The sequence below is a fragment of the Myotis daubentonii genome, chromosome 11 (assembly GCF_963259705.1).
Source record: "Myotis daubentonii chromosome 11, mMyoDau2.1, whole genome shotgun sequence".
Lineage (NCBI taxonomy): Eukaryota > Metazoa > Chordata > Mammalia > Chiroptera > Vespertilionidae > Myotis > Myotis daubentonii.
Window position 1 is genome coordinate 76,333,742 of NC_081850.1, and position 24,112 is coordinate 76,357,853.

The 24,112-nt window shown below is 49.7% G+C and overlaps 1 protein-coding gene across 2 annotated transcripts in view; it reads left to right on the top strand.

Annotated features, from left to right (window-relative positions):
• STXBP1 (syntaxin binding protein 1) overlaps positions 1 to 24,112 on the top strand; it is a 50,183-nt gene that overhangs the window by 19,089 nt on the left and 6,982 nt on the right. For both annotated transcript variants that reach the window (XM_059658109.1, XM_059658110.1), the window contains exons 2-18: positions 2,395 to 2,444; positions 4,019 to 4,100; positions 5,268 to 5,344; positions 6,196 to 6,274; positions 7,396 to 7,499; positions 9,229 to 9,377; positions 10,930 to 11,014; positions 11,758 to 11,888; positions 12,871 to 12,978; positions 14,336 to 14,396; positions 16,176 to 16,241; positions 16,923 to 17,003; positions 18,456 to 18,594; positions 19,255 to 19,364; positions 20,777 to 20,878; positions 22,657 to 22,742; positions 23,328 to 23,482. In XM_059658109.1, the coding sequence (XP_059514092.1) occupies positions 2,395 to 2,444; positions 4,019 to 4,100; positions 5,268 to 5,344; positions 6,196 to 6,274; positions 7,396 to 7,499; positions 9,229 to 9,377; positions 10,930 to 11,014; positions 11,758 to 11,888; positions 12,871 to 12,978; positions 14,336 to 14,396; positions 16,176 to 16,241; positions 16,923 to 17,003; positions 18,456 to 18,594; positions 19,255 to 19,364; positions 20,777 to 20,878; positions 22,657 to 22,742; positions 23,328 to 23,482 (1,665 nt within the window). The remainder of the gene's footprint in view (positions 1 to 2,394; positions 2,445 to 4,018; positions 4,101 to 5,267; positions 5,345 to 6,195; positions 6,275 to 7,395; positions 7,500 to 9,228; positions 9,378 to 10,929; positions 11,015 to 11,757; positions 11,889 to 12,870; positions 12,979 to 14,335; positions 14,397 to 16,175; positions 16,242 to 16,922; positions 17,004 to 18,455; positions 18,595 to 19,254; positions 19,365 to 20,776; positions 20,879 to 22,656; positions 22,743 to 23,327; positions 23,483 to 24,112) is intronic.

Below are 24,112 nucleotides of genomic sequence, written 5' to 3' on the forward strand. Positions count from 1 at the left end.
AATTAATTTTGTGTAGCAAAGAAAAAAGTATTAATCCTCAGTAATAAAATAAAGTCAAATAAAAACAGTGAAATATACCATTTTCTGCTGATACTTTAGCAAAGATTAAAAATAAGCACACCTCAAGTTATTACTTTATCAGTATGTTAATTTGGAAAGTACTGGTGAGGGTGTAACGTACTGCTGAGGGTGTAAATTGTGCTTTTGCAAAATAATTCAGAAGAATTTATCAAGAGCCCAGAATATTTGTACTCTGCCTGTTCATTCCATACCCAGAAAGCTCTCCTAACAGGATCACTTACATTATTTTTAGACCATTTTTCCTGTTACAAAAAATAATATATACTCAATGCAGAAAGCTGGGGAGAACATAGGAAGACAAATTAGCAATCACAGATTAATCATAATCTTACTGTACAAAAATAACATTTTGGTATAACTTTCTCTAATTTTTCCTATTTTTGTATACTTTTAAAAAATAGTTGTAACATGTCCTTTCCCCCCGCTCTTAGCCATATATTTTGAGCAATTTCTCCCTCTGTTGTACTCACCTGGGGAAACCCTAACCCTAAACTAGTTGAAACCAACTCTTCTTTTCTTCCTGGCCTATACCTTGATAGGCGAACATTGTTTGAAAACACACATACACAAAACACAATTGAGCTGCCTGGTTTCACATTAAATTCATGGCCATGAACCTCAAATTAGCCCTTAATACTGTCCAGAAATGCTAAAACATCTCTAAATTCACTTTCCCAGACTTCAGGGAGATATTGGATACCCTCTTTCTTCAAACTTTCTATATATGAGACCACTCTGCCCCCTCTTAGCCAGGACTCATCTCCAGCAAGGAGACCCTCACCTCTGCCACCAGATCTTCAAGGTCTCCTCCCTGCTTCCCACTGGGGCCATGTGGTACCTGCCCTTGTTCACGCCTGGTGCTTAATGACTGGCCAACAGTGGCTACGCAACAAATGTTACTGAATGAGTGAATGAATGCATATATATAGTTCCTATATCATTATTCCTAATGAGTACATAGTATTCCATTGTACAAATGTAACCTAAATGACTTACCACTGCTCTATTACTTTATATATTTGTTTCAAATTTTTCATTCCACTGAAACATGGGAAATAATCTAAATGGCTATTGGACTATTATGGTTGCATTTTAAATCCTAGGAGGCATTTTTATTAACCTGGGGAAATGAGTTTGGTGACTGAAAAAAGCATAATTAAAATTTTATATATATATCATGATTTTAACTGTAAACGTGCAGAGAAAAAGCTAGTAGGAAGTAACTAAAATGTTCATTAAGCATTTCAAGTTGACAGGATTACAGATTATTTTTCTTTTTTCTTTTTTTTAAGTAAACATGTAACACACGATATTTTCTGTTTTCCAAGAGTACTGCAATGAGTACTGCAATAATCAGGAAGACAGTTCTAAACATTTCAGAACACATTTACTGCACATCAGATTATTGCGAGTAGTCAAAAGCAGAGTTAGGAACCACTGTGCTCTAGAGAATGACCTACGTGTTTGAAACACACTTGCTAACAGGCCTGCTCACCCCCTGGGTTTAGAAAAGGTGGTAAAAGTGGCATTTCCTATGAGACCTGCACGGCTGGGGACACTCAGGTGGAAAGGGGAATGATAGAGACTAAGCAAACACTCTTTGGGAACCTCAATTTTTTTTTTTAAATATATTTTTATTGATTTTTTACAGAGAGGAAGGGAGAGAGAGAGAGAGTTAGAAACATCGATGAGAGAGAAACATCGATCAGCCGCCTCCTGCACATCCCCCACCGGGGATGTGCCCGTAACCCAGGTACATGCCCTCGACCGGAATCGAACCTGGGACCTTTCAGTCCGCAGGCCGACGCTCTATCCACTGAGCCAAACCGGTTTCGGCCTCAATTTTTAAAAGTGTAAAGTAGTCCTGAGACCAAAAAGTTTGAGAACCACCAAATTAAGAAAACAGGAAGAGAACTCTTTTTTGTTGTTGTTGTTAATCCTCACTGATTGTTGGAGAGAGTGGAACGGAGGGAGTGGGAGAGCGAGAGATGAAACGTTGATGTGAGAGGGACACATTGATTGGTTGCCTCCCACACATGTGGCCGGGGACCAAACCTGTATCCCAGGTGCCCTTGACTGGCAATTGAACTTGTGACCCTTTGGTTCACAGGCCAGAGCTGTACCACTGAGCCACACCAGCCAGGGTAGGGAGAAAACTCTTTACGGTGGGTTGAGTCTGGCTCAGTGAATAGACATTGAACAACGAGAACAAAGCCTGTGGGGAGAGTCTAGTAGGCAGGAGTTGAAGTCCTTGAAATTACATTAAAGTTTCCTTTCTCCTTTTCTTCCTCCCTCTCTTTTGTCCTTTTTTAGAGATCATGCATGATGTGATAAAGAAAGTCAAGAAGAAGGGGGAGTGGAAGGTAAGCAGACAGTATAATTAAAGGCCTTGAAGGCGAGTTCATGTGGGAAGAACTACGGTGGGGAAAGTGTAGAGGCAGAGAGTGAAGACCTTTGTTGTGTCCAGAGAATAAAATTTTAAAAAGGTAATCTGCTTATGCCTCTCATTTGATAGGATCCTGGTTATGAAATCTCTTGGTCATAGAGCTTATCTGAAAGAGAGCACCTGCTGGGGCAGGTTCTCAGTGGAACTCTTATTCAAACAAAATCTTACCTGAAACCCGTATATTAGCAGGAGAGGGTGGAATTCTGCCCACTGTGGGAGAGAAAGGCAAGGCCCTTTGGCCTCTCTGGCAGCTTTAAAGCATCTCCATGGAACCCACACGACAGTGTGGAAAGCCCTCTTTTGGCCTGTCCCCATCTGTCAGTAACTACATGTTTATTCGTGTAACTTTGAGAACAACGCTGGTTGTTTCACATGTAATGTACATGAAACAAGTATTTAAGTCAATCAAACTGATTGTGGCCTCAGTTCCTGGAGCGGGTGACGTGAGGAGCGGACAGCGTGCTGCCCTCCATTCAGGAAGTCGGCGTTTTAAGGGTCACTTGGTTGTCTGGGGCAGGGCCTTACACTGGCCAGGAGAGCATGCAGTTTCGTTTGAACTTCCCGGGCCCTATTGAAGTTTATTCCAACCACTCTTGCCTGCAAGTTTGCAAGTCCATCGGCTGGTAGCAGCAGAGGTGACGGCCCAAGTGGGTTTTGAAGTCTCCCCTGGACTTGGGAGACTGTGTTAGCAGCACATCCCCCTCACCACCAGAGCGGGAGGCCATGTGGTGGGAACTCTCTCTGCCCGTCTTTGTGGACCTGGGAGTTTTAAAGGGTCTCGAGGAAGCTGCTGCGTAGGCTGAAACCTGGCCCTCATGCTGCAGCAGCGTGCTTTCTGGGCCACCTCGTGTCTGGCCTCTGTCACCTCCGTTTATATCATTAAAGGGGGAGAGGAGAACTAGCCTTGTTTTAACTGCATTCCCCTGTCCACCGTACCGACTGGAGCTAGGAAAGGTTAGCTGAAGAATTGCAGGCGTGAAACGTTTAGACCCGATGGCACGTCTTCCTGAAGCACAGTCGGCTCCCGGATGATGTGTGTGCTGGTGGGGGTGCGTCCTGATGACATTGTAACAGTCCTCACCTTCCAGACTATCCTTGTGGCACGAGTGCTCCCCCTCCCTTTAGGAAAAAGCTCTGCCCTGAGAAAAGACTCTCCAGCGTAGCTTCTGAGTGTGGGTGCTATAGAGTATTTTTATCTCTTTCTTTGCATTTTTATGAGTAATTGATCTCTTTATCATGAAAAATCAAAAGTTTAATATTTTTAAACTTATAAAATTAAGTCAAGTCAGTAAGAGCAAGCTCTTAACTCCCAAGTTAGGTTAGCGTGTGGGGAAAAAAGCTAGCATGCATTTCAGCTAATTTCTGCTGGCCCCAGGAAATACTGAATCTCAGTGTTCTGCCTTCGGGGCTCATGTTGAGGTCTGACGCGGTGAGCCGCTGAGAAGAGCAGAAGGTGCCACACGGGCTGTAAGATGGTCTCTCTGCTTCCAGGTGCTGGTGGTCGATCAGCTGAGCATGAGGATGCTCTCCTCCTGCTGTAAGATGACGGACATCATGACCGAGGGGATAACAAGTGAGCGCCCCATTCTCTCCTCCCTTTAGTGACGCTCAGGCCTTCCCCTGGTGCCAGCTTTCCTCCTCCCTGTTCAGTATTACCTACTGGACTTTAGATTCTTCCACTGACCTGGGTGGTAAGACTGTAAGTTCCTGAGAGAGACCCAAGGCTTCTTGTTCATCACTGAATCCCTAAGCCACTGCTAGATGCTCATTAAATATCTGTTCAAGCAGTGGTTCTCAACCTTCCGGCCCTTTAAATACAGTTCCTCATGTTGTGACCCAACCATAAAATTATTTTCGTTGCTACTTCCTAACTGTAATGTTGCTACTGTTATGAATCGTAATGTAAATATCTGATATGCAGGATGGTCTTAGGCGACCCCTGTGAAAGGGCCGTTCAACCGCCAAAGGGGTCGCGACCCACAGGTTGAGAACCGCTGTGTTAAAGGATGCCAAAAGGAAGGCTAAATCAAGGGAAAAGGCAGGCCATCCACTAGGGAAAAAAATGGGCAAAAGACCTGAACAGGCACTTAAAAAAAAAGAATAAATCCAAAATGGCCAATAAATACATGAAAAATTACTTGCCCACTTTAAGGGTCAGGGAACTACAATTGAAACCAGAGTGAAATATGGCTGTACACTCACCAGACTGGAATATTTAAACTCTGATACTGCCAAGTGACAGAGAGGATGTAGAAAAATGGGAACTCCTATATGACAGAGTGTCAGTTGGTACAGCTACTTTGGCAGTGTCTAGGAGAGTTGAAGTGTCCTATGGTCAGTTGAGCTTACAAACTTATTTTCATTAATTTTTTAAAACTACATTTTTCTCTATCAAAGCATGGGAATTCTAAAGGAACTTGGAATTTGGGGTACAAATGAACAGCAACAGCAACAAAACCTGAAGGAAGAGGCAAATTTTCCATTTTCAATCAGAGCAGCTCAAGGAATTTACTGAAACCGAAATGGGGAGTGGGAAATATTTAGTGTGATAGGTTTCAGGTCTTCTAAAATCTCAGCACGGTGGGACGGCGGAAAGTGGTGACTATCAGGAAGGGGCAGTGACACCGCCGCTCCCAGGTTTTTATCTGCTTGTCTGAAGGTAGCCTGTGCCTGTCACTTCCAGTCTTGTGATGCCCAGTTGAGTTTTCTCACTCACGGTGGGCTGCTGTTTTGTGTCTAGTTGTGGAAGACATCAACAAGTGCAGGGAGCCACTGCCCAGCCTGGAGGCTGTGTACCTCATCACTCCGTCAGAGAAGGTAAGTCCTCCCCCCAGAAGAGCTTTGGCTAAGGTCCCACGTGCTGGCGTGGCGTCTGCGCAGCCGTGTCTGCAGTTTCTGGGTTAAGCACACATGTAACACACTGCTCTGCTTAACCATGCAATTCACAATCGGGGGTGGGAGAGGCAGAGAGGAGTGGAGAGAGCCTTACGCTTTCTGAAATTCACCGCTGGCCAGAAAGCCAGTACCAGGCCATTCAGCTTCCCCCTTGCACTCCCTCTCGGTAGGAACCCGCTTTATCTAGTTAGGGACCAGCCTTCCGAGCTTAGGTATTTTATACTTTCAGGCGGAATGCATCAACAGCCCAGTAGTGTTCGGAATTGCCTATCTTATCGTGCTGGAGGCTTGGTTCAAATCAGCATCCAGACAAGGTCCACCTCCTTGCTTTGGGCTAACAGTTGTCTTAGGCTTGTCTCTCAGTCCATAAATTGCCCCCAGTTTTCACACTTTCTTTTCACTTGTAAAAGTTGGCTTATGAATGAGTTTCTGAAGATGCAACTACACTGCTAGAACTTCATCGGTGTGAATCTCCTAGAAGGTTTCTGACCAGTTTCCTCTTTTGTGGGTCTCTTCTTAGGAACCCATGTTATGGTGGCATCAAAGAACTGACACTGTCATTCTGGAATGATCTAAGAAGGCTTTTGTTCATCTAAACTCCCAAATAATCCTAGTTGCAAATCCCCAAACATGAGTTAGAATTATACATTAAAAATGCCCTGCTATTTTTGTGCAAGTAGCTTGAACGCCCTCTTGGATTTAATTTTGACCAGATAGAGGCTCCATTTGCTTCTAGAAGTGGATTCAGTTCCCTTTTTTATCCCTCTTCACAGTCTATCCGCTCCCTCATGAATGACTTTAAGGACCCACCGACTGCTAAGTACCGGGCTGCCCATGTCTTCTTCACTGACTGTGAGTACAGCTGCCAGATGCTGCCCCACCCTCCAGGGTAGCCTTTCTGCACGGCACGGCTGAGCCAGAGCCGAGCCAGGGCAACAGGGAAGAAATGGGTTGTTGCCGTGATTGTCCTGATCTTGTCTTGTCTTTCAGAAGAAAAATTGCATTAGAGACAAAAATAAGCACACCCACATGCAAGCCCTGTAGCCAGTGCAGACCTTTCTGATGACAATAGCCCCTCTTCCTAGGACTGAGCGGAACGTCCCGGTGCCAGCCTCGCTGTTTCACCGTGTGGACTTCCAGATGTCACTAAAGCATAGTGTATGTCCATCCGCTTTCCAAGCTCAAAGGTTTCCCCTGGACTTTATCTCAGCTAGACTGGCATCGTTGTCCTGGAGTCCGTTCTGTTATTCGTGCGCAAGGAGCCCGTGTGCCAACATCCTGGTCAATCTTCGTTAACAGCAGAGAGCTGAGTGAGGCGGGCTAGCTAAAGAGCGCACAACCCTAACAGGTTCCCTAGTGTTCTTCGAAGGAAAACCGGCAGAACTTACCCCTGAGAAAGTGGGGAAAGGTTCTGGCAAAAAATACTTTTATACCATTTGAATGTGGGTGACAAGAGAGAGCAGGTAGGCAGCATGAGTAATATGAAACAAGAGTGCATTTCTGGGACCCTGCACTGTTTGGCCCAGGAGAGCTGCGTGAACTGTGGTTCCCCACCAAGTGGGTCTCCTGAGCGGCGGAGTTCCTTCGAGGGTCCAAGAAACACCAGCACCACATTGCCCAGTGGTTTGATTTTTCGTTATTTTCTTTTTCATGAGCATGTCGGATGCATGATGTTGTGTATATTGCAGGTCTTTTCCTGCAATATAAAAAAAATATATATGAAAAACAGTTGTTGTTTTTTATTAGCTGTCAGAATCTCAGTCTTTATTGCCCATTGTTTCTCTGTTGAGGGCCTTGTGGGTGTTTTTATTCTACTTTTATAGCCTAGAGGTAGTGGATATTTTAGGAAGGAATTAACTTTTTATTTCCTTTGTTAAAATGCTAATAAATGAAGAATCTACCAGACACGTGTGACTATTGAAATCAACCAGCAAACGAACAGGAAAACCTAGTGTCTTTTGTCATTCCTGCAGCTTGTCCAGATGCCTTGTTTAACGAGCTGGTAAAATCTCGAGCAGCCAAAGTCATCAAGACTCTGACGGAAATCAACATTGCGTTTCTCCCCTACGAGTCCCAGGTGAGGCTGGTAGGGAGCGCATGGAACTCTGCATCCTTGTTATTCTGTCAGGAGCTCTGAGAGGGTGGGGTAGGGGTGCAGTACACAGAGTGGGGAGGGAAGGTGTCATATTCTGGAAGACAATGAGGGGTTGTGAGTGGATGTTTATGGAAAGAGGCGGTATTCCTGAGGGGTCTGCCCGGCCTTCATCTTACTCTGTATTTATTTCTGACCTTTTTAAAGCCTTTGTGTGCCCTTCTCCATGCTCCCAGCGTTCACCCCAACTGGCTGAGTCCCGAATAACCAAAAGGTGGTCAATCCAAAAAGAGCATGGAAGGAGAGGTGGGAAAGGATCAGACAACGCCCATCTGCTGTGAAGGAGACTGTTTCTATGTAGAGATAACCTCAGCCTGTCATGTGCTGAGTGAACAGATGGCAGCCTTCGTCATTAGCCTTAACACTGCCAGTGCCAGGAGGGCGGCAGCAAGCCGCCTCCTTGGAAAACACAGAGTTGTTAAACCAGTAAAGGAGAAGCTGATTGTGAGAGGGCACAGAATGAATGTCTTAGTCTTTTAAGATTTTTAAAAATCTTCTGGCAAACAAAGAAATGAGATAACAGGACATTTATGCCTTTTGTAGAGATAAAAAATGATTGTGGCATATGGCAGTGGTCGCCAACCTTTCGGACCTCACGGCCCACCAGTGGTCTGCGGAGCACCGGCTGGCGACCGCTAGCATATGGAATCTTTTTTTATTTTTGCATATGGAATCACCTGTTCTTAGCTAAGGAGGGATGGAAAAAGTACAGCGTGAACATTTAAACACGGTCTCCTTCCCAGCTCACTTGGCCCAAAGCCCATTCCCTGAGGGCAGCACGTTTTTTCCTCTCTGTGAGCCCTGTCACCACCTGGATTGAATGCAATCCACCTTTAGCATGTTCCAGCACACCATAGTGCATAGATTTTAAAAAGCAATACACTTCAAACACAGCCCTTCGCTTTTCTAGATGATCAGGGCGGTTCACATCAATGAGATTCTGAGAAAATACTTAGCTGGTAGGCTAGGTAGTGTAAGAGAAAACTTTAAACTTCGAACTCTCCAAAGAAAAAGAAAAGTAGTTAGAACATACCCCTGAGGATACAAAATTATTCAATCAAAAAGCACCATTTGCACACAATCACAGCACAATTTCTAGCTTATCCCTTATTTACTTAAACCTCTAATGGCCTGTGAGGTCTGACACTAGCCTCCTCTCCTGCTCTCCTCCCGGGCTCCTCATTGTTCATCAGACACACTTGCCTCAGGTTTTGGCACAGCCATCCCTCGCACAGCCATCCCTCCGTGGGGAAGTCCCTGCTGGTGAGAGACTCTGCACCTCCTCAAGCCCTGTTCAAACGTCACCTTCTCCAGGAGGCCTTGTCCTGCCTGTCAGGCCCACCCGGGCATTCTTTCCCTGCTTTATGGTTTTCTCATACACCAGTTTCTCACATGCCATACAACTTACTTTCATTATGTTTGTTTGTTTACTTCCTGCCTTCCCTTCACGCACTCCACGAGGATGATCAGGTTTTGGTCACGAATAGTTCCCATGTGTTTAGCACAGTGCCTGGCCCAGCAGACACCCAGCCCAGATCTGAAGGATAAATGAAAACATTCTCTGTAGACTCGCTATCAGGTTTGGAGAAAATTCTGACGTTCAGCATCCTGGATGCAAACACTCTATATGCGTATATTTTTGCCTCCTCCTCAGGTGTATTCTCTGGACTCGGCTGACTCCTTCCAGAGCTTCTACAGCCCCCACAAGGCTCAGATGAAGAATCCTATACTAGAGCGCCTGGCAGAGCAGATCGCCACTCTGTGTGCCACGCTGAAGGAGTACCCCGCCGTGCGGTATCGTGGGTAAGAGCGCGCTCGGGAGAAACTGTCCCGACTCCTCTGGCCTGAACATTCCTTTGCCAATTGTCTCAGGGTCAAGATTTGAGTGTCTCGCATTTATAATTATTCTTCCAACGGTTTTGTCATTTTTTAAATTTTGTGAAATATAGTAATACATACAGAAAAGAGCATGAAATATACATATATGTTCAGTTATGAGTAACTAAAATATGAACCCCTATGTAGTGGCCACCCAAGCTCCCTGTAGTTTTTCATCTCTTCCTAACCTTTAAAAACAAACATCATCTTTGCAGAAGATGTTTCAGAGTAAGGTAAAATAATTCTTTAAAGGACACAGTCAGGTTTTATAAAGTCATCCATGCATCACTTACCTGCTGTGTGCGAAGTGCTGGGGAGACTCCACCTGAGGACACAGCCCTGATCCGGGCGGGCAGGGAACATCCCAGCAGATGGGCCATAGCTGTGCACACCTGCAGTGTAAGCCCTGCAAGATATGACTAAGGGCAGACCAGCCAAGGGCCCTTCGGCCCTTCGAGCTGAGAGGATCAAGAACAGCTCAGACTAGAGGGGTCGTTTGAACTAGGTCTTGAAGGACAGGTTTGGATTTCAAAAGACCAATGAGGACCAGAGGGCCTTTTCTGTGGACAGTTGGCTTTGCCATTGGAATGAGCAAAAGCGTGGAGCTGGGGAAACCAAGGGCAAGTTTGAGGAGGATGGGCAGTCTAGCACGGTGTGTAGGGCAGGGCGAGATGGGGCCATTTCTGGAGGCCTCCAGTGCCAGCTTTGGGATTAGGTCTTTCAGTGGCTGTCCCTGGGAAACTTTTGGGGGGTTGACGGGGGAGTGAACGCAGGAGTCAGGGGAGGAGAAACTGGAGCCAGAGGAGCTGAGGGCCTGAACCTGGAGTGCGCGGGTCAGTGTTCCACCCAGCCTGTTGCCTTTGTCTGCTGGACGTGTAACCGTAGAATGACGCCTCCCTTGGTCTGCCCCAGCGTCTGACCCCTCTGTTGTTGGTGCTCCCTGACAAAAGCTGGAGATGGGGCCGAGGCCCTCTCCCCTGACAGGAGTGGCAGATTGGAGTTCATGCGTGGGAGGGCTGGGCTGGGAGCAGAGGCGCTTCAGCCTGAGCCTGGCCAGGTGGGTGGCAGCACAACACAGTGTGTACAGCGGGTGGGGCCCCGGAAACGCTGTCAGGCTGAGCCCAGGGTAAGGTTCAGAGGTTCTCACTTGCTAGCAAACAAGACCCAGGGGGATTTGAGTCAAGGGAAGTGAGACTCAGGTGGGTCAGGCTCAGATGGCCGATCCCGGGGAAAGGACGGATGGTCAGGACCCTCTGCTGATGTGGGGCTGCTCATGGGAAGCTGCTTTTCACTCATTTCTGTTCCAGGAACAGAGCTAAATATTTAATTCTGTTTGTCCTTTTTAATGATACACGCATATGTGCCTATGTCCTCATTGTAAAAGAGCAATGCAGGTGAAACTCGCGTGCCCCCTGACCTGCCTGCACTGCCCTGCCTCTCCCCCGAGGCCCGTCACCGTGTCTCTCCTCCTCGGCAGGGAGTACAAGGACAATGCTCTGCTGGCCCAGCTAATCCAGGACAAGCTCGACGCCTACAAAGCCGATGACCCCACCATGGGCGAGGTAAGTGGCCGTGGGCCATGGGATTCTCTCACCGGGTCATGTGAGTGCCGCTGTCCCTGCTCCTGGCCTCTGGTGACATGCTCAGCCCCTTGGGCAGGCCGATTGAGACTCTGGTCAGTGTAGCCAGGGCGACGACTCATTTCTGTTCTCCGGGATGACCCCAGATTTAGCACTGAAAGCCCTGCGTCCTGGGAACCCCCTCCGCAGAACAATGTCAACCCCAGAAAACCGACCTTGTGCAGATCTCACTAGTTTGCACACGTATTCGTGTGTGTGTGTGTGTGTGTGTGTGTGTGTGTGTGTGTGTGAGTTCTATTTAATTATATCACATGTATAGATTCCTGTAAGCCCACTGCAGTCAAGGCACAGAGTTCTTGTCATCTCGGGTTTACAGCCACAAGTCCCAGGGCCTGGAACCCGTCGGCCCGGGCAGATGCCTGGTGGGCCACCTGTTCGTAGCTGAACCCAGTGGTGCTCTTCTTTGTGAGCTCACCTTGGACCAGCCACCGTTTCAGATCTGCTTCAAAGGACACTCGCTATGAAACAGACACCCTGGGTTCTCTCTCACATGGTGTGGACTGGTATTCTGGTCAAGCAGTAAAGGGACTGTGTTCCGTGCTATTTCAGTAGGTTTTGTCTCCGAGTTCACTTCCTGCTGCCCCTTTTACAGGAGGGCCATGCGTGGTGCAGAGCCAGCACTGTATGGAGTGGCTTGTGAAAGTCCCCCGTGTCCTTCCTTCTAGGGCCCAGACAAGGCTCGCTCCCAGCTCCTGATCCTGGACCGCGGTTTCGACCCCAGTTCCCCTGTTCTTCATGAGCTGACCTTTCAGGCTATGAGTTACGATCTGCTGCCTATCGAGAATGATGTGTACAAGTAAGTATACCGCCCGGAGGGACTGCAGCTTTGCAAACGAACCAGATACAACCTCTGACTTAGGGAAAGGGCGTCATCAATCCTAGGAGAAGTGGGTGTTTCCATAGTCTTGTCAGTTAGCCTGCAAGCTTGTCTGTGAGTTCCCAAAATCCTCATGGCACTTCTAGCCAGGAACCCAGGCGCCTTTTGGGGAGAACAAAGACTTTAGTTTCCAGATCTGTAGTCTGCTCTCGTGTCAGTATGTCGTCGATTTGGGCATGTGTGCGTATCTTTTTCAGAGTTGAATCTTACTTGCAGATCATCAGATATGATGACAGATATATCCACAGGAGTTTCTTACCGAACTCATTTGCAGAGGAGCCGTTTCCTTCATTATAAACATTTTTCTTGGTAGCAATCATTAGAAATTCAGTTTCTAAAAACTAATCTTTATTTTTATGGAAACAGACTGCACTGCTCTCATGTCATTTACATTGATTATAAGGGTAGTGAATGAAGGTTCTGGAACTCTGAGTGGATCTCTGCTCTTCTCCCTTTGGCACCTGTGGTTCTTGCCTTCCTTCGATGTTCATGCTTTCACAGGCGTCCTAGGCTGAGGGCCTGTGCAGGTCACTGCTGAAGGTGTCAGGCACCCCGCATTGGATGGTGCTCAGGCCTTTCTGAGAGAGGGACCAAGGGTGGCCTTTGTCTTTCCCTTGTAACTCACCTATAACCTGACTTCACACCCCGAGCCACATGGCTCAGGTGGCGCTCACGTCAGCTGACCCTGAAGCATCTAAAACGGAACTCCGTGTCAGTTGACCTTGATTGGAGCTCTCTGCCCGAGGAATTGCAGCCATTAGTGCCCATTCCGCAGACACCAGATGGTCATGGAGCTTGTAAAGTCATTCCTGGGGACATCTGTCTGCTGAGGACTGTGAGCTCTTGTCTGTTGCAGACCAGAGGGGACTTGGATGGATTTTGTGGGCCCTCCCCTCTCTAGGTATGAGACGAGCGGCATCGGAGAGGCGCGGGTGAAGGAAGTGCTTCTGGACGAGGACGACGACCTCTGGATAACGCTGCGCCACAAGCACATCGCAGAGGTGTCCCAGTAAGAGCCCTCCCGCCCTCCTCCAGGGCGAGGCGTTTCTCTCTCCCTAAGGTGTTTCCAGTGTGCGTTCTGGGCAGCTGGGGTGGAGCGCATCAGCGATGAACTCGCTGCCTCAGCAAAGTGGCCAACATGCTAATCTCTGATGATAAATCCCTTCTGATCCCTGGCTAGGGCTCCACCAGCTTCAGGAAGTTAGAAAATTCATTCTGTGTTAGGGGGACTTTAGGATTTTGGAAAGCATTTGTACCTCTCAGCAAAATCCTATATAATAAAAGCCTAATATGCGAAGTGTCCGACCATTCAACCAGTCGCTATGCTGTACACTGATCACCAGGGGGCAGACGCTCCAACCGGTAGGTTAGCTTGCTGCTGGGGTCTGGCCAGGCAAGACAGGCTGGACACACCATGGAGCCCTCCTGTGGTCCCTCCCCAGCCCCGATCATGCACCAGTGGGGTCCCTCGGCCTAGCCTGTGACCTCTCACAATCCGGGACCCCTGGGGGGATGTCGGGGGGATGTCGGAGAGCCAGTTTCAGCCCAATCCCTGCAGGCCAGGCTGAGGGACCCCACTAGTGCACGAATCTGTGCACTGGGCCTCTAGTGCTTTATAAACACTAAGTATGTAAAATGAGTTTGTTCCATTTAAAGGTCCAGACCCCACCATGCAGTTCTCTCTTACGTAGCTGGTGTGTGATCTTCCTCTTCTGTGGTCATACCTAAAATTTCTGAGCAAGAACTGTCTCCACACACAGAACAGACTTTGCTCTGAAAATGTTTCAAAATGTTTCCAATATGTAAATGTTATAAGACCTTTAAACAATTCTGCTTTTGGAAAAAGACACATTCTGCCACATTGAGTTGGTGATATCCTCAGGAAATTCACAGGCAAGAGTGAGAAAATAATAGTCTTGGCTAGCTCTGCTATTGAGAAGTGGTCTCCACACTTTGGGGATCACTCAACTTTAGAAAATGTTGGTTCACATTTCCAGTATTTACATTTAATTAAATTTATCTGTGAAGTAAAATATATGCTTTGTTGTACTAATGTGTATATTTTACAGCATATACAAAAACATAAATTTGAAAAGGATGAAGTAAAATAAGCATAAGTAGATGTCCTAATATTTTCTTTTCTCTTCTGGAATCATCTCATGCACCCCACACTGGAGAACCCTGGTTTAAAATGTTAGCTAGAAAAACACTGTCTGTCTGTCTCAGAAAGTCACTTGAAATGTGTCCCTTATGACAGGAGAAGTCACCACATTTTCCTAAAGGAAGACTCTTGCATTATCCAATATCACTCATACAGAGGCACTTAGTGTTGCTTTGAGACTTAGCTGCCTTCTTCTGTCTTCCAGGGAAGTCACCCGTTCTCTGAAAGATTTTTCTTCCAGCAAGAGAATGAACACGGGGGAGAAGGTGAGCCCACCCTGCTTTCTCCCCAGGAGCAGGGAGGATGCCTCCCCGGCATCAGGCTGGGGAGCTGGGGAGCTGGGGGCCATAGTCCTCCCTTCATCCGTGATCGTTTTGTCTTACTTCTGCATTCAAGACTGAGATCCAGACCCCGTCTTCTGATATTTATAGAGAGCTTCTTTCTGTTACTCTGCGGATCCATATTTGCTGTTTTGGATCCTGATTCATTTTAAGCTGGAAGAACTGTGAAGCCTTTTTTAGCTTGTGAAGGAATTAGAATTCATGACCTAACTTTCCTGGGCCTCTCCTTATCCTGCTGTTTACAGAGGTGCTTACCCATCAGCAGAGGGAGATGAGCTCTGATTGTGTCACTCCCTGGCTTAAAACCATTTATCGACTTCCCGTTCCCAGGAGAATCAAGCCCCACCTGCTGACACATCTATGGAACCTGGGTCATCAGGCTCCAGAGACTCTCTGGTCTCGGACATCTCTGTCTCCCTCCTTCTTTTCCCACCGCCTTCCTCCAGCCACACCTGAGCTCCTTGTCTGGGCCTTGCCTTGTGAAGTCCCAGTCCTTTGCTCAGGTGTCGTGTTTTTTTGTTTTTAAAATGTTTTTAGTCCTAATTGGTTTGGCTCAGTGGATAGAGCGTCCACCTGCAGACTAAAGGGTCCGGGTTCGATTCCGGTCAAGGGCATGTACCTGGGTTGCGGGCATAGCTCCAGTAGGGGGTGTGCAGGAGGCAGCTGATCAATGTTTCTCTCTCGTCGATGTTTCTAACTCTATCCCTCTCCCTTCCTCTCTGTAAAAAATCAATAAAATATATTTTTAAAAATAAAATAAAATGTTCTTATTGATTAAAGAAAGAGGGAGAGAGAGAAACATCAATGAGAGAGAAACATTGATCGACTGCCTCCTACAGGACCCCCTACTGGGGATTGAGCCTGCAACCTGGGTATGTGCCCTGACTGGGAATTGAACTGGTGAGCTCTTGGTGAATGTGACACACTCCATCCACTGAACCACACCAGCCAGGTCGGGTGTTGTTTCTGGGGGAGGAGCAGGAACCTTCCCTACTCCTCCCTAGACTGGTGACGTGCCTCTGCTCTGTACACCACACTGACACCCTCAGAGAGCGCCAGGCCACGCAAAGGTACAGGCCCCGCCAAACGTGAGCTCTTCAAGGCAAAAGTACTTGACGTCCTTTTTTTTTTTTTTTTTGTCCTTGTATGTCCAGCACCTAAAAGTGTCTGGAATGTAGTAGTAATTCAATAAATTCTTGCTGGATAAATGAGTGGGATTAGGTGGGTCGCACAGTTAGAGGGTAAGCAGACCCCTTTCACCTGTCAGGATGCAGATTCCAGCCTTTCACCTTCTCCCTACTGCCCCCTGTCTACTCAGCTGCAGCCTTTCAACATGAACGTGATGCCAAGAGAGCTTAAGCTGGGATGCAGAGAGGCAGTGGATGGACAAAAACATGTTCTTTCCTGGCAAGAGTTATGCTCTCAGTAACTGTCTAGTCCAACAAATAAAACATAACGGCTGGGCTCCGGAGTTCAGCTCACCACCCATAAGACAGTCATGCTATTTGGGTCAATAATTATTTGAGCAGAAGCTTGGCAGTCTGAACACACGTGATCTTGTGTGTAATGGATTCCTTTTGAGAGTTACAGAACACACTTGGGGCTTTGGTGCTGGCTGCTGTCCTGTCCTGCGCCCACCACACTTGCTCAGCCTCCTAGGTCAGGGCCACGGGCGTGAGACCCTCTGCTTTCCTTTCCTTACAGACCACCATGCGGGACCTGTCCCAGATGCTGAAGAAAATGCCCCAGTACCAGAAAGAGCTCAGCAAGGTATGGCGATCCAAAGTGACCGAGTGGGACCCTGAGTGTAATTAGCTTCAGAAAGGCGTCTCAGAGTCCTGGCACACTGACCGGTCCATTGACATCCACGGATACTCAGTCATCAAAAATGGGAGGCTGGGGTAGACAGCTTCTTTCCTAGGACTTTTCTCCTCTTCATCTTTTTCTCTTTATTCTTCCTATTCCTCTTCCATCAACCTCGCCACGGGGCTGCCTGAGTGTCATCACAACATGGCAGCTGGCTTCCCCGGAGTGAGTGAGCCGGGAGAGAGAGCTGGAAAGAAGTCACATGCCCTCCCGGTCCTGATGCGGGACATCACACATCACTTCCTCCGCACTGTCCCTTAGAAGCGAGTCACTAAATCCAGCCCACACTCAAGGAGGGGGAACTAAGCTCCTCCTCCCAGAGGGAGTAATGTCGAAGAATTTGTGGGCATGTTGTGCAGCCATCAGCCCACCCCATCCCACCCACGAAGGATTCCTCCTTCCTGTTGACCCTCTGAATGTGGTTTGTCCCTCTCTCTTGACACATAATGCCCTGCCTTGCGGTGGTTGTGTGCTGGCCTGCATGAGGCTGGTGATTCCTTGGTGTCTGGCCCAATGTTTATGCATCCTAGGTAGGTGGCACACATATCAGTGAGTAATTCTTGATCACAAACTGCTTTTTCCTAGTATTCCACCCACCTGCATCTTGCCGAGGACTGCATGAAGCATTATCAAGGCACCGTGGACAAGCTCTGCCGGGTGGAGCAGGTAGGACCCTTTCCTTCTCTTCCTGCCATGACCACTTACCCAGCAGAAGTTTAACCTCTGACCTTGAACATCCTGCAGAATCATAGGAAATAGAGATGGGAAGGCCTATGGGATCGTGTGGTCTCACCTCGCGAGCCAGTGCCGCACACTCTCAAGGGTAGGGACTGGATGGTCTGGAAGGCCGTGCCGTGTGGATTTTGCATGTCTGGCTTTCCAGAGGTTCTGAGCCCTACAGGCGGGGCCGGCTGATTTATATCCGAATGCCTTTCCTCCTGCTGCAGCCACAGCAGCTTTGGAGGCCTCGGGTAGTGCAGTAGCAGGTGGGGAATTCGCCCCCGCCTCACCGATCGCAGTTAGGGCTGGAAGGGTCAGAGTTTGGGATTTGAGTTGTGTCTCTGTCACGGATATGTTTGCTGTGCCCGTTTCTCTCTGTATTTTCCTCATCTGCAGAGGGAAATGCAATGCTGCCATGACTTCTGGGAGTGTGGTGTGGTGTGGTGTGGGGTCAGTAAGCTAGCACTTAGTTCTTCCATTGTAATACCATGACCCAGCCAGGGGCAGCTTCTGGCGGGGAGAGAGCACTCAGCCATCCTGAGGCCTCAGCAGAAGGCCCGCTTCACAGTAAAAGCAGCTCAAGTTCTCAGTGAGATGCTGAGATTACATCTTCTGGTTTGATATGATGGGCTCAGCTTAGGTTTGAGAGACCTGCCCCGATGCATTGCCTCTTCGAATGGACGCAGCCCGGCTGAACCTGTCAGTTTCCCAGGGGACCTTGGCCGACACAGGCATCCTCTCCGAAAGGCCTTCACCGCCAGAGGGTGGGCTATCTCTGCATCGGTAACAGCGCAGTCGGGATCAGCCCTCGGAATTAAGTTGTTGCAGAGTGCGCAGTAGTATTTGGTGAACTAGTTACATTTAATCTGCCTTTTGGAAAGTGTTAGAATCAGGTCCTGCTGAACAAACATCCGTGAGGCTGGTGGTGGGACTGAGAGGTGAAGGGGCCTAGGAGAGGTGCCCTGCCTTCCTCTCACCCAGACTGGGAAGAGGCCATGAACTTGAGGTCATAATTGTTATGAACTCCTGGGATCTTGAGGGAAAAAAGGGAACCACAGAGGAAGTTGCAGCCACAATGGGACCAATAGTTCTTGATGGGCTGAGCCTGCTGCCCTGGCTCGAAGCTTCCCCTGAGGCTGGCACAGGTTCACTGGCACCTCCGGAAGGGAACAGCGACCTGTAAACAAGGTGGCAAATCATCGAAAGTGAAACCTGGATGGTCTAGAAAGCGGTGCTAGTTGCCCGGGTGCTAGCTGGCGTCGTGAGAGTGGAAGTACCTGCTCAGGACCCTCCCCAACCCAGCCACAGTCCCAGACATTACGGACCCACAGTTTCCCAATAGTTACCGCCTATCCAGACTGTCACCAGAAGTGGGGCCAGCGTGGCGTGTTTCTGCAGGACCTGGCCATGGGCACGGATGCTGAAGGCGAGAAGATCAAGGACCCCATGAGAGCCATCGTCCCCATTCTGCTGGACGCAAATGTCAGCACTTACGACAAAATCCGCATCATCCTCCTCTACATCTTTCTCAAGAATGGTAGGAGTGGTGGGCACGAGGAGGGCAGCTGGGGGGACCAAGCAGGCGGAAGAGTGGTGTCAAAGGAGTGGAAGGGTATTTGACAGGAAGATCCCAGGGGCTTTTTACGTTTGGGGAAATGTAACACAGGCAAATCAGTTTCCACTGGAGGCTGTGCCCCAGTAGTTCTAGGGTTAACCCGTGGTCTGGGACTCATAACCGAGGGCCTAGGGCCAGTGGGGGGGCCCTTAAAGCAGGGAGCGTGTCTGCCAGACACCTTGAACTTGCACCACTCTTGTAGTCTGTGCCTTTAAATAACTGATTTTTACCCCATCATAGTTGCCCATGTGTGTCCATTGTGCAAAAAGATGGGCACAGAGACTCCTGTCCATGTTGACCTTGATGTGGGCCCATGGTGGCCGGGGTGGCTGAGGAGCAGGAGACGAGGGAAACATAGACCCTGAGGGGCAATTGCCGATGGCCGCAGCCCGGGATGGGTGGTTAGCGTGGAACAGGAGTCCTGATCTTGTCCTCGCCTGACGGTAAAGTTGCTGCAATGAGCAGGTTAATTTCCAGCAATGCTGAGGAGAAGGGGCACTGTCCCCCTCCCGCCAGGCAGTGGGCTGGGCCTCTGAGAGTGCTGTGCAGTGGCGGACGTGGTGACGGGTTTTGCTCTCTCAGGCATCACTGAGGAAAACCTGAACAAACTGATCCAGCACGCCCAGATCCCCCCGGAGGACAGCGAGATCATCACCAACATGGCGCACCTGGGCGTGCCCATCGTCACCGACGTAAGGGCCAGCCTTGCGCGGCCAGGGAGAGGGCGGGTAGGACTGGTGGGTCTTTTCTCCCCTAGCTACTTACTTAGGCAGCTTATGAGGCACACACTCAACACTGAGAAAGAGAGAGCAGGTAAAATCAGAGGAATAAAGATCCAAGATGAGTAACAGGGTTAGCGCCAGGAGCCGCGACGTCCACAGGCAGGCGTGGAGCACAGCGCCAAAGCTGAGCCGTGCTGTGGACCAGCCCACAGCAGGAGCCGCGCCTGCAGGTCGGCCTGGCTCGGCCTTTGGACACCAGACGCAGCTTCTTCCGTGAGAATGAACACTGCCACTGACCCAGGACCAAGTCAGGGCAGCTTGTCCGGGAGGCCCAGCCCCCAGTGGGCTCTAGGAGAGGCTGGGGTGGGGGGCCCAGGATGAGGAAGAGCCCTGAGCACTCTTCACAGCACCCTGCTAGGAGCCCCAGGCAGGGACCCAGTGGGGGTTCCTTCCGAGCCACCAGACCAGAGGCCTGTAACTGGCATTTTTAGACCCATGTTCACAAGAGGGACCACAGTGAGAATGGAGACGATTCCTTCAGTACATCCTGTGCTGTTGAAACAAAATCAAAGAGTAAGTCAAACCCAAAGTAGTGTTTTCTCCTGGTGTCAGTCGACAGCAAAGTATTCTTTTTAACTACCTAGATTTTTTTTTTTAATTTGACCTGCATTTGCCATGACTTTAAAGAGCCAAGTTTGGCCCTGGCTGGTGTGGCTCAGTTGGTTGGGCATTGTCCTATGCACCAAAAGGTTGCCAGTTCGATTTCCATTCAGGGCATATGCAGGCTTGATCCCTGGTATGGGGCACACAGGAGGCAACTGATAAATGTTTTGCTCTCACATCAGTGTTTCTCCTCTCTCTCCCTCTTCCTTCCTCTCTCTAGAAATCAATTTAAAATATTAAAAAATAAGCCCTAGCCAGTTTGGCTAAGCGGATAGAGTGTCGGCCTGTGGACCAAAAGGCCCCAGGTTCGATTCAGGTCAAGGGCACGTACCTTGATTGCAGGCTCCTCCCTGGCCTGGGCCCTGGTACAGGAGGCAACCAATCGATGTGTCTCTCTCACATCGATGTTTCTCTTTGTCTTTCCCGCTCTCCTCCACTCTCCCTAAAAATCAATGGGAAGATATCCTCAGGTGAGGACTGACAAAAAAATAAAAAATAAGAATAAAAAAATATATATATTAAAAAAGAAAAGAAAGAACCAACTTTGCTCCAGTTCCTAGAAGGGCATGTTTTTGGCTTTTCCAGGGAAAATACTCCCACTTGTTAGAGTTTGCCGTGCTGCCGTTCTGAAAGGAGGCCTTGGGAGAGGGTTTCCAGAGGCCAGCAGGGACCCCGGGGTCCACGTGGCCTGACAGGCTAATCTTTATGTTTGCATTCAGTCTACGTTGCGTCGCAGGAGCAAGCCAGAGCGGAAGGAGCGCATCAGCGAGCAGACCTACCAGCTGTCACGATGGACCCCGATTATTAAAGACATCATGGAGGTCAGTGATGTGGGGTGGGTGGGGTGGAGACAGACTCCAGGCCCAGGGCTCTTCACGTAAAGGCCTGATGCTTCCAGCTCCACCGCCTAGCAGGGGCAGTGACACCCAAAGGACTGGCTTCCGGAGCTCTCTCAGGCCTCATAGCACGTCTTGTCCTGGGGCTGGTGAAGAGCAGGCCCAACAGACGGCCAGGCGCAGGTCCCAAGACCACGTGATTTCTAGGAAGCAGGAGGCAGAGACCCCTCAGTGGTACCGCACCCAGAGGAACCCAGGGGATCACAGCACCAGAAGGTCCCATGAGTAGCGAGTTCCATACGGAGGTGTGGGTGGGCCTCTGGAATGTGAGCCCAGCCTGCCTCCCTTCTCCCGCTTAGCCCGCACCTCCGTCCTCCATGCCAACCAGAGAAGCCTCTTCCTTCAAAGCCCCCATCCGTCTCACTGTGCCACCCACCACCCCACCTGGCCAACCCGCCCACAGAGGCCGCCTGGACTCCAGGAGCCTATGTTAGGGGGTCCTTTGAGCACGTATGCCGCTTGTTGTTTGCCTCATCTTTTTATACCTTGGTTCTATGCCCTCAACTGCTGCGTCCTCTGGCCCCATGCTTTGTGCATAGTAGGTGTTTCACGTTTGTTAGACGCCTGTCCTTCCCATCTCTTCTTGTAGGTCAGGGAAGCCTGCATGGAATGCCACCTGCTAGATGTTGGGGGCGGGATTAGAGCTAATCTGTCCAATTCCTCACTTGACAGGCAGGTGGGACTGGGGTCAGAGAATGAAGAGACTTGCTCAGGATCCCTTTGTTGACTCATAGCAGAGCAGGTGTTCGTACTGAATTGTACGTTCAAATAAATGTATTTTAAATATATACAGTGAGTCAGCTTCCTGTTTTTAAAACTCACGAACCAAAAGGCTGGGTGAACATGAGACATCTAGAAACCAAAGACAATTGTTGGCTTGCTGCAGAGATAAAGCCAGCCCCTGTCTCATCCCTCCTTTGTTCTCTGCTCCCTTTTCTGCCCCTCCTTCCCGGACCTCCAGGGAGATGTGTACGCTTTGCGTGGTAACTGGTAGGGAGTGTAGGTTTCTAGGCAGCAGGAGGTGGGGAGCTGGGAGCCACCCACCAGATAATTAGCCCCTTGGGCAACTGAGGGTGGAAGGCTTTCTCCTGCCTGAGAGACTGCCTGTGCCTAGTGTCTACAAGACTGATGGTGTCAGGAATTTATGGGACAGGATACAGCGCAGTCTCACATAGAATGTAAAAGGGGGAGAAAAAAGAATTAATTGGAAGCAAAGCAAGAAAAATCAATGCAATTTTAAAAAATTTCTCTTAACGAGCAGACCTACAGACTAATCTCAGCACGTCGGCTGCTTCTGGAGCATCCTCCACACGGGCAATGCCTTGGGCAGCGGCAGCAGCAGCGGGAGCAGGGAGGGGTCTGGATGCTGCAAACCTGCCATGGTTTTCACTAAGTGACTTGTTCGAATTCTCACCTGGCTTCCGTCAGCCCTTTTCTAGCAGGTGGCAGACCTAACATCGGTCTCTTCTCTTTTTATATATTTGTATTGATTTCAGAGGGGGCGAGAGGGGAGAGAGATAGAAACATCAGTGATAAGAGAGAATCGTTGCTCGGCTGCCTCTTGCAGGCCCCGCACTGGGGATCGAGCCCACAACCCAGGCATGTGCCCTGACCCGAAACAAACCATGACCTCCTGGTTTATGGGTCGATGCACAACCACTGAGCCACACAGGCTGGGCAACATCAGTCTCTTTTCTTTCCAGGACACCATTGAGGACAAGCTCGATACCAAGCACTACCCTTACATCTCTACCCGCTCCTCTGCCTCCTTCAGCACCACTGCTGTCAGGTGAGACGCTCGAGCAGGCAGGCGGCAGTGAGGGGACTGGCCCTGGTGGCATGTCAGCTGCACAGCAGTCCCGTTGTGATACCGTGTGGCTGTGAGCCCCTCCCGCTGTGCTCATCGCAGCCAGGTGCAGGCCGGCCCTGACCGCGCCACCCGCCCACACGGCCCTTCCTCTCAGTGCAGGAGGCCCCGGCCCAGTGAGGCATCTGTGCACATTTGCTGTTCCTTTGGCTCTGCTGTTCCTGCTCACTGCCAGCAGAGTGCCCATTCATGGCTAGGAACGTGTACCCCCGGGGGTAGACTCCTGGACGAGCAGCACGCCGGAGGAGCTGCTGAACTTAGCATGTCAAACAGTAAAGCCGACCTGAGCCTGGCTGCTGCCTACATGTTTCTAAGAGACTGACAGGTGGCAGCAGGGTGCTCGTAACAATTCTGCTCCCGGCCCCACTGCGGTTCATTCACAACACTCACTACGCAGCCTCTCTGTGTCACTGTGTGCGGACGAACATGTACACGTGGCACGCAGGTATGAAGTGCAGGTACTTGAGTGCGGGTGAACATTATTAATCTCTCCCCTGCCCCCCGCAGCGCCCGCTATGGGCACTGGCATAAGAACAAGGCCCCGGGCGAGTACCGCAGTGGTCCCCGCCTCATCATCTTCATCCTGGGAGGCGTGAGTCTGAGCGAGATGCGCTGCGCCTACGAGGTGACCCAGGCCAACGGCAAGTGGGAAGTGCTGATAGGTGAGTGGGCCTGTTTCCCGGGGGGCGGGGCTGCTTCTCCGCACTGGGCTCCATTCCACGCTTTGGTGTCTCATTCTGTCCTCGACTCCACTGCCCCTGCCAGACGTCATCTCTAGAGCTGTTCATGGTCGGCAAAAGCTAAGGGGCGAGGTTCCTCATGTCTGCGTGTGGTGGGAGGGGCCTGACAGACTCCAGCAGCCCAGGCCCACTTTCTGCTCTGCCCCTGCCTGTGGGTCACCTGGGCATGCGCCCCACCTCTCCAGGCTGCCGTCTCCTTATCCAACCAAACAGGCTAAGAACACCCACTTACAGCCCAAACTAGACCTAAGGTGGGACTTGTCCGTGTCCTGGCATTGGGCCTCACACCGAGGTGCTCGGTAAAAAGAAGGTAAACTGACCCCCCTTACCTCTCCGTCAGAGATGGACAGACCAGACGCGTGTGAGCAGATGCTGCCCGAGGCGTGCTGGCCTCTGCCCAGGGTTCCCCTCCGGCCCCACTACTTCCGGTCTCTCATACCCTGTCTGTGATTTCCTGATGGTTTTCCAGAAGAAAGGCAGCAACTCACAGGAGCTGACTTAATGCAGCGGCGGTGTTTCTCCTTATCATGCGTGTAGGCACGCCCACAGTTC